General features: G+C 40.8%; 1 protein-coding gene across 1 annotated transcript; it reads right to left on the bottom strand.

Moving 5' to 3' along the window:
* Positions 1–27: 27 nt before the first annotated feature.
* LOC104959723 (CUGBP Elav-like family member 1) lies at positions 28–8,594 on the bottom strand (the record flags this gene model as incomplete). Its single annotated transcript, XM_010787618.1, has 6 exons — positions 8,456–8,594; positions 3,105–3,206; positions 1,840–2,027; positions 1,176–1,258; positions 509–557; positions 28–173 (listed from the first exon to the last, which is right to left on the bottom strand). Coding segments are annotated over exons 1-6 (663 nt in total), but the record flags the coding sequence as incomplete, so codon positions are not given.
* Between the last annotated feature and the right edge of the window lie 2,235 nt (positions 8,595–10,829).

Genomic DNA, 10,829 nt, shown 5'->3' with positions numbered 1-10,829 from the left:
GTGTGTGTGTGTGTGTTTAAGAGGAACATATGACTCACCCCGGCTGAGTCCGTCGGGGCCCCTCAGTATCCGGCACTCCTCTATCTGTCCGTACGGAGAGAACATCAGCCGGATGTCGTTCTCGTTACACTTCTTGGAGATCATTCCAATAAACAGCTTTCTGTCTTCCACTGCTGTTTTCAACACAACACAACATCAAACACACCTGCTCTGTGTCAAGGTAAATGGTGCCATATTCAACATGCATAAATGTTTTATTATGGCTTCTTTAGCAAGCCATGTTATGAACTTGAAAGCGCTCAGTTGAGGACAATGTCTTCTAACAGCTGAGCTCTGCAGTTCTTAAAGGATTCTTATTGGTCATTTCTAAAGACTGAAAGGTTTTGCTTGCTGTAATAATTCATCCTGTTCATCCTGAGCATAAACACATCCGTATCAGTATGGATGCAGCTACTAAAGTCAACAGGGATTGAGTAATAAAGGAAAGAGGAGGATGTCAAATCCTTACCATTGTTTTTCTCACTGTCAGCGGGCTTCATCTGGATTGGGTGGTGCATCTGAACAAAGGAACAAATGACACATTAGTATTTCTTTTGTGAAATATAGTTTCAGAGTTTCATGTCTGGACTACAGGGCAGAGAGTAAAGTATGAAGAAGGCCACTTGTTCTTCACAAAATAAACGTTTGAAAGGTTTATTCCCCACTCATTTGTTTTTAGGAAAATAAGGACAAATAAAAGAATGTTAGATTGTGATGAATAGCCACCTGTGATCAGATACTGCAGGGACAATGCTTTCACAATATTGTATCTATTGTTATAAAAAGCATTTTGAGTGTGTTCCTGTAATCCTCTAAGAAAACAAAAGGTCCCTAATGTCAAGTCTGTTGTCCTCTACCGCCCCCTCTCCTCTGAATCACACACTCCTGTTCTGGTGATATTCAAAGGGATATTGTGTCACCATGTTGTGTCTATTTTTCAAAATGTCCTGACTCCATTTTTTGAAAAGTTGCAAACAAGACCATAAGCAACATTAAAGCAACTTGTTATTCCTTAAATAAAACACTTAACTTAACATCTACGTCAGATTATTTAGTGCAACAGTTTTCATTGTCAACACACACTTTGCAAATGTTGTCGAAACAGTGTGGTCCACAGAGAGCAGGCGTTCACTTACCCCTGGGAGAATCTTCATGTTGTGCAGTGTATTCTGGGCTTCCAGGGCTGATTTGCGAGTATAGTACGTTATGAAACAGCAGCCTGCAGGGAAGGGAAAGAGACTTGAGTTACGCTCACTGCATACTGTGTGCTTTGTGGAGGCTATGCTGGGCAGCCATAGTGATCTTTGATCAAACAGATGTGTTCCATGTCTCGAGGCACACCCAAACAGAACCCAAACCATTTGTATAGCCAAGTTAAATAAAGGCTTTTCATGTTGTAAGTTCTTTATGTAGGATAATGCATAATGCAATATCAGCCCAGATCTTTTTGTGACTAACTCAAGAAGATGGCACAAATATTCACATAGCCTATATACAAATGAAAATACAGAAAAATAAATCAAAGGCAAGGAAACCCCATTTTCTGTGATTAATAAAAGAATATGTTGAGGTTTCCATTGTGTGTTAAGGATCTTTTGGGCTCCAGTTAAGCTAGCAAAACCAAGAGTTTGTTATGATGGTTATAATAGAGAAGAGACTCATTGTTCAGCATTAGGATGTTTGGGAGGCACGGTATCTGAACCCCAATGATGTCACAATGTCAATCACTTGAAACTTCAAATGACATGCTAGACTCCTTCAAACTGAACTGTGTGTGTTTGTGTGTTTCTCAAGGCTGACCTTTGCTCTGCGGAGGGTTCTGGCTGCGGTCTCGGAGGACATTAATCTCGTAGACGGCTCCATACGGCTCGAACAGCTCCCGCAGCTGCTCCTCCGACCAGGAGCGAGGGATCTGCCCCACAAACATCTTGATGGCATCAACGTCTGGCTGGTCGGGGTGATCCAGAGACCCGTTCATCTTCTTCCCACTGAAAACACAAATGTGAGTTAGACGCAATACCATATTTCTAATAACATATTGTAACTTATAACTGCAAATATTCTCCAACAGACTAAGGTTCAAAACAGTTGATTTGAAGGAAATTGGGGATGCTCATAGTGTTCTTCTTTTATGAAACTATGATGCTGAGTATTAACGTCAGATAATAATCATCACATATTCGACTCATTATTTCTACGACTTGAGTATATATCACATAGAGGCAGGTATTCATTGAGAAATATAAACAAGATTGAGGTGGTTTCTCTGTACAAACACTACAGATATCTATGAATACATACAAACTGTAACATGGAGGCTGGTAGAAAAGATCTCAAATGTGATTATAACAGCAGAAGATACAACAAAGTTGGTAAGATTTTCTTTGATTTTGATGCCACCCTCACAGTAACATGTCGAAGTCCTCTGGACAATATACTAATCCCATATTTCTCCAGTCTTAAAGCATTAGGTTTGGCTGCTCCGTGTACAGAAAGTCATATTACACTGACATACCCATACCATGGTTATATGGATAAGTAACTATATATGCTAGAACACGCACTAGTATATTATAACATACATCTGCATGGCGCTGTTATAGATAAACAAAACCCTCTTATACTCTGCTGAAAAGTCCTAGAGGAAACAATGAATACAGAAAGATAATGGATGAAGAGCTGCCATCAAAAAAAGCACAGAAAGTTCAGAGGTCAAACACATTCCTGAAATGAGCAACAACCCAAAGATTAAAAAGGAATGTTATTTTCCAGAAAAACTATGACACTCTGAAATCCGATCAGAATGATCTCTCTTACTGACGGGGCCAGGAAGAATTTAGTTCATTCAGCTGAAAGTAGTCAACTATGGCATAAAGGGGCCTACAGGGGGCTGCCGATGATGTGAGCCCACCGTCTGCCTGGGGTCAGGGTCTGCAGGGCAGCGGGCTCAAACTGAACCGTCCACTGAAGGCTAAATCCGGTCCACTGGATGACTTTGCAAGAACATCTGAGATATGTAAAACTGGACCATACACACCCACAGGGGGCTTTGACTTTTTACTTACTATGCATAGGCTGTAGCAATGCTACCGTTAACGTGCGCATTCACTTCAAAACCCAAGAAGCTGCGGGGCTCACACATGTCGAACCGGCACTGCAATTTGTTCCTATACAAATACAAGAAACCTGCATCACACTTCTATCTTTCACAGTATTGATAAAAGCCATTCAATTGTAATGTACATGTAATTGCACTGTGTTTTTTTAACCATTAAAAAGTGGGATTTCACTTCATGAAATGTAATGTAACATTATGGTTGCTTAAAAATGTTTTGTTCAGCTCTTGGATCACTTCTGGTTGCAAAATAATGATGGCCATACTCAAGGCTTTAAAGTCGGTGGACAACAAACCAATAGGCGATACGGTGCAACGTCTCATGTACGGTCTGTGGTCAGAGGTTGAACATTCAAACTACCAAGACCAGATCAGTTCTGTAAATGGATTGAACATAATATAACTTGTATATAATATAACCAGTGTACTTATTTACTGGCTGCTTCAATAACACAAATGGATTTCCTATGATGCACAAACTATAATATATACTGCTGTTTATTGTATTCATAGATTTTCTGTGTGCAATCCCAACCAGCCATTTTCCATGTACTATATCACCAATGGCATAGAAAATGACCAAAAGACCTTCCTGAGGAAACCATGGTATTGTCTGGAGGAACGCAGAGGAATTGACTGCACAGCTCAAACACATGTGCTGATTGGTTGGATTGATTAATACAATGATAGGTAGAAACGATTTGAGAGTGTTAAGTGAAGGTGTTTACATCATCACATCAATCAAAACCTCATAATCAGTCTACTATCTTACACTTGAAATAGTAAAATGCAAAATGTGATAGTCGCATCTGTACATAATGCATTTGAAGAATCAAACATGAAACGTTGGAAAACATTTAACAAAGTTAAGAAGGATTTGAAAAATGATCAATGAGATAATCCGACTTGTCCTGCAGAATATGGATGTATATGCTTCCAGTGTGATGTGTGACAGGGGAGGAGCGGTACCTCTCAATCAGAAGCTGGCCTTAACTGGTTGCCATGTGTTCAATTACAATGATTTATTAATATTCTAATAATTATTCACTAAGTGACTAAGTGACAAAGAGGCAGCAGAGGGATGTTATACCAGAAGCAGAAATGACCCTAGGACGTTTCATTTCAGAATAAGACATGTTTTCAGGTTTATTTATCCAATACATCACCAGTGTGTAGAGAGCCTTCACTATCCCTAGTCTTCAAATATATTGAGTTACTTTTGATATGTTTTAAAACGTATGACTAGTATGTGTAGTGTTATTGGCAGAGCGGTTCATTTCACTACACGTTACATGTTGAAATGGTTCAGCAGCGGCTTGATTCAACTATTGCCTCCCTCATGTGATTGTTCTGGTGCACCTCTGAATCTCTGCCCACACAAACAGGTACTTCAGAGTTTTATTATCATTTCGGATGAAATATTTGCTGCATTTGTACCATTTATTTCCATAATTGAAATGTTCAATTATGCTCTAATCATGTTTTATTGATTTTGGGCACTGCTTAGGTGCCAGAGGATGATGTAGAACCTCCATATGAACTCAAATGAAGGCTGGGGTTGTGGCTGTCACAAAGCAACCAATGCCAGCTCAGAATACAAAGATTGAATACACTCCTGGTGCCTGTTATACATGTGCATGCTAACTACGCATCATTCAAATGTCCATGGCTTAGACATTGCATTACATTGAATACATTCAACAATGTAATCTTGCTTTTGTCAACATTTCGTTTTTCAAAATGAATCATCTAGAGCCATTGTGTCAACATGCTTTACGTATTTATGCCTCTAATGGGAGAGTTTTCTCCTTTGAAAGCTAGCTAACGTCACGGCATGTCAGTCACAGAGGGAGACAAGGAGTTGAGGGGCCCACATGTCACAGGGGCCCACATGTCAACATGCTGCAGAGCTACATGTTTTTCATTGTCTACATTTGTTTTATAAATATGTGTTATGTGTGTGTGGTTCTTTTCAGTTATTTCATTCCCTGTGATGCTTGTGGATGTAGTTTCTGATATGTTTTTCCATCAAAAGTGTTCTTTATGTCCTGCTCAGTATGAGAAATGTAAAAAAACATTATGGCTAAGGCACTAGTTCAAAAGGCCCAAAAGTGGCAGTACCAGGGCAACACACAGTACCAAATCACTTGAGACTAAATACTTCAATAATGTGACATTACTGCAGGCTTGACAATCAATGTTTCTGATCAAATTTGCTTTTTTTGAAATAAATGAATGAGTTATTACAACTAGTGCGAGAGGCATTCATTGTTAATATGAGGTCGTTTTTGGGTTATTTCTTTAGCATATAACCCTTTTTGTAAAGAATAACAGACAGTTTTCCATCAGAACAGGAGCGTATTACCATCTGAGCTGGATCCAAACTCATTCAAAATAATACATAGCCTAAAGAAAGGTATAGGAAGTTATTTCAACACCTCTTCTTCACTGAAGTGCTGCGTGGAAGAACATTTAAACAACTGGAGGGCTTCATCACCCTACACACTACAACACAGCTGCTCATGACTAATACTGCTACCATTTAAATCAGAATAAAGCCCTTCAAATAGACAAATCCATTCAAACTGATTTCCAGCAACATAGGACAACCCTAGGAAACATTGAATACTCACAAAGTGATCAGAGCGAGCTACTTACACAGGACTAGAATTCAAAGAGCAGTGATCCACCATCATCTCAGGGAGGAAATCCAACTTAAAAGAAGCCATGATGCCAAAATGTGTTTCTTTCTCCTTCTTCTTTGAACACAACAGGACAGTTGCACTAAATGGATGCACAGATCAGGTGATGGTGGTAAACTCCAGATGGTACACTTATTGGTAGGTCCCTGGCGAAGGGTATAATAAGGGCAGTGCACAAAAGGAAGAGAAAAACAGTGTGCCGCAACAAACTAATGCACATGGAGAACCCGTCCAGTGGAACACAGACACACAAACACAAAGTGGCTGCACCGCCTTCGTTGCGATGGAGGAACAAATGACAGACAAAGTGACAGGCCTTCAGGTTGCCTTTCCAGGTTCTGGGAAGGGGACTGACCACTGCATGCAGATCATGGGGGGCTGCTGGGATCACTGGGGCCAGAGAAGTAATGGCCATTTGGGCTCCCACAATCAAAGTGCTGATGGTCCACGGCCTTTGTGAACATTTCTCCTAGGCCAGCAGATCTGGCTGCAGCGTCAGATAAACATGGTGTCAGATTGATGGTGATAAGGCCCAGTGGGCAGGGGGAATGAAAGAGGGAGTGAATAGTACTCCCCAGCCAGTAGCTAATCCCTGGACTAGCCACACCAGGGGCTAACAATTAGGTTCCGGCCAGATGGGGGGCTCTGTTTACCCTGTTGTCCTGCAGCCTGCAGTGGTTTGTGTGTGATTCATGTGTGTAAAAACAGAAGGAAGCCAATGTCAAATGACACTGGCCTTTGTCTCTGTGCAACCCACAGCACACACACAAAGACCCCCACACCTTTGCATTGAGATCAACTCTGCACTAAACAACACCCTGCCTTCAGGTGGTTGTTGGCTGGACTCAACCCCATAATGCTGCACTTTGTTTTCATCCACACTGGGGCCTTTTCATTTTGCAACATGACAGCACAACCCAGGAAAGCACGGTGCTAATAAACAAAGTTTGTGAAATAACAAAACCCTATTTCAAGATCTTTTCAGATAAATCAGATGGAAAACTTTATCCTTATCCCAACGATAATGGGGACCTGCTTATCACAGCTATATCTCCATTACAGCGCACATATTGTGATGGCTAGCAAAACGTTGCAAACTTGTCCTGCCTTTGAATGGCGTACTGATGATAGTGTTGCAGCATTATTCAAACTTGCAGTAGTGGAGGCCATATGATAACACCACTGTGATAACAGACAATATGAGAAACACCGACACTGCACTTAGCCAAAGCGTGCTTGCCCTCCATATCCGATCTGACGCTCTACACTAAAATAAGAGCGGTGTTGTTAGAAGAAGCAGAGTGGTCTATTTTTATATTTGAACAGGTTTGAACACATGAATTGGAATACTTATCATACAATCATGTAGTGCCTCTAGCTATTCAGTGAGAAATATAATGTTAGAGATAATTATCATAAAGACAAAGATTGTACAATATGTCAATGTTAGGCTTCTACTAATGTTAGGAGTCGGACAAAATGTAAGCTAGTTTGATACCTAAAGATTTTGTCAAACAGTATGACAAAGAGTCACACATCCAATGGGGAGTGGGGCTCCACTCCATCTTCTCACGAAGTGCAGAGAGGACGCTCTGCCGCTCTGAGAGGAAGCTGCTCTGACTATCTGAATGGAATGTTCCAGCACTGCTCCCAGTTTACCAACAGGCCAGTTTGTCATGTGTCATGCAGCATCGTGAGGTTAATACCAACACACAAACATATCTGAGCAACAGTCACAAACCTCTGCACGTTTGCCAGGCCTACTCGATTTGGAGTTTTTTGTTTGTTTTCACCCTATTTTAAGCAATAACTACAACTCATTTGTAATGTAGCAAATGAGTTATATTAATAGTAAGACGCCATGACGATCAAAAACATGGAGCTAGATATCAGACCATGCTAACTGGTAGGTCTCATTTAGCATTTAAAGCATTAGATTACATTTTTACTTGCTGTTTGGCTAAGAACTTTTGGTATGCATTTTGCTGTGTGTAGATTTATATATGGACCTGATATGGAGTGATGAAGAAATGAGTCCTATAACCCAGAAATGTGTTAGCATTTCAGCACGTTGGGTTACGTCGTCTGAAGTCAATGTTTTCTGAATTCGTTTTTTGATAAATGCCTAAAATAAGATATGTGGTTAACACAAGCTTAACAGATTTTCATGTTTTGTATTACATAAGTGGTAAATGTCTGAAACGTTTTAGTGGTTTCTACGAGTTTAAATGATTCTACTAAAGGTCATCATGCTGAACATTAGCCACCTTTAGCTTTGGAGTGGTGACGTGAGGTCATGTGACCGTGCTGTAGTTTGTTTATAATCGTTCAGTACATAACAGCACTTTAACAATCAGTAAAAGTGGTGTTAATATAAGAGATTATTTTCAGCAATTTTCCGAAAAAAAAAAAAAAAAAAGGCTGAAAAATCTCAGAGCTTTTGTGGAGGGAGCCCTTACTAACTCCCGGTGGCTACAATAATCTGTCAAAACTTCCCTCTATTGACTGTGTGATACATGGCTGCATGCTGTGGGCAGGGGGTCCTGGTGGTCCACAGATTTTCCATAACCCCCCCCAAATGGCTGTTGGAGCTTCTTACCCCCCTAGTGCCAAGTTGGAGACCTCGGAGGTGGGGAGGGGCTGTCCCGTCTGCTCTGGAGACGCATACAGGCTCTCAGGGTCCAGGCTATCCATCGAGGGGCCTCGCACTACGACTAATCACACACACACACACACACACACACACACACACACACACACACACACACACACACACACACACACACACACACACACACACACACACACACACATACACACACACACACACACACACACACACACACACACACACACACACACACACACACACACACACACACACACACACACACACACACACACACACACAACAAAGAAACACACCACAAATGTTTGCACATGTAATGAAGGTTAAGTGGAACACAAATGTGAGAGCTGGGGGGGGGGGGTTCATCCTTTAAATATCAAGGTTATTTTGAATAAGGTTACATCACCACACCCCTGTGTCCTTTCAAAATAGACAATACTCAGACAATATAAGGACCTTCTGATGTAGACATTTTAAGTTAACACAAGCTGCATTCATACATATTAATTTTGTGAAAATGTGAAATATCCTTAAACGAGACGCCACATATCACCCTGCCTTATACAGAAATGAGAGTAGTTTTCATCATCAGTCCCCAGCAAAAAGGTTCTGCCTATATTTGACATTTGTATAACTGTCTGTTTAAAATATTTGAAATAAATGTAGGTTTTGAATAAACATCTGTGAATAGGGGTGTAACCAAGGTATTTGTGCCAAGACGAGGGCCAACCCCGACTCAGAGATCTGAATGTTTAGACGACTGTTGTTCTTCTCTGCTCTCTCTCACTATCTGTGTCAGCACCCCGCCTACCTGCAGCTGTCCGTCACTCACCTCTCTCCTGTCTGCGCTCTGACTGTCAGTTTGGCTTTGTTGCAATATTTGGGCAAGTTGCACCAGACTGAGAACGGTTCAATATTTTTACAGACAGACAACAATCAGATCAGGTTTGTGGTGTTAAATTAATGACTTCAAATCAACTGGTTCTCCTGCATTACTGAACACCAAGACCTTTTTTATCAGTTCAGACCACTTTAGAGCAAAAATGAAAACATGTTCGTCTTTAAAAAAGCTATCATACAATTTAAATCAGCATCTAGAGACCCATCAACTCGCAACATTGTAATCTGTAAGGCCAATTATGACAGGTTTGAGACAGCCCTTTCTAAAGCTTCCCAGTCACAATGCTAAATCGTTCTCATATGTAAATGAGGACTGATCTGTGCTGACACTACAAGGATGTAGACTTCCTTCAGGAAAACATACAAGAGTGGAATCAGTTTGATCAGTCACTGTTTCTCCTATAACATCTCCACATGAATATACTGGCCTCTTCTTCTCCCATCTTGTAAAAGGTATGAAATAAGTAATACCAAAAAACCATAAACTGCTGAGAAATAAGAAGAACCGCACTACTGTATTAAAAACAGAGGCAGAAATCAACAATCAACAATGATAGATATGTACCCCAGAGGCCTGTACTACGAATCCAGTTCAACAGACCCTGGATATGTTTGAGTTATCTGGCTCAACTAACCCAAAACAAGCGCGCACTCGCTAAGCGGTCCTACGACGCTGGTTATCAACTCGGTAACTCAAGCCAGGGTTTCTCTGTCCGGCTGAGTGCGCGTTCACATGAAAGGGGCGGGGTTAGCAACATTTGACCAATCACAGCGCAGAGTCATACTTCCTGAATGAAAAGTAAACTATAATATTAGACAAATATGAAGAAGTTAAACTTTAAACATCCATGACTTAAAAACTTTATCCAGGATAAAAGCCACATAGTTGCACCTGCAAGGTGAATACAGCTGGTAAAAAAAAAAGAGTTTGAATGCGTACATTAACAGGTTTATGATTTGACTCGAGTGTTTCGTCAACTTAATGTGTTGCTTAAAATAATGTTTCTGCATACCGTATGTGACACTGTGAGTGTTGCACGGCCAGATACGGCTCAGCTGACTCAGATAAGGAAATATATGATACATATGATGTGATATGATATGAACGATAATGGGACACATCGACGTCTGCACTCACAGTGCCGCGGACTGTAGGCAACGTAATGTTACTTTGATCTGGTTACTTATGTTGTGGCAGTAATAGATTTATCCTTATTGAAACGGTTACATTCAATGAAAAATAAAATCAATCAGGCTTACGTGAACACTGTTCTACATGAACAATACGGGCAGTTTATACATGCTCCAAGTGGAAGCGATTCATCGCTGTTAAAGCAAAGGAGAAGAAGAAAAAGAAGAACTCTGCACAGTTGATCTCTTATCCTGGAACCTATCCTGCTCCGGAGCAGGGGGGTATACTACGAATCTAGTTCAACCTATCCTG

Source organism: Notothenia coriiceps, unplaced genomic scaffold, assembly GCF_000735185.1.
Source record: "Notothenia coriiceps isolate Sejong01 unplaced genomic scaffold, NC01 NC01_scaffold00030857, whole genome shotgun sequence".
In the NCBI taxonomy this organism is placed as follows: domain Eukaryota; kingdom Metazoa; phylum Chordata; class Actinopteri; order Perciformes; family Nototheniidae; genus Notothenia; species Notothenia coriiceps.
The sequence above is the reverse complement of the archived record's forward strand: the minus strand, read 5'-3'. Positions and strand labels throughout refer to the sequence as shown.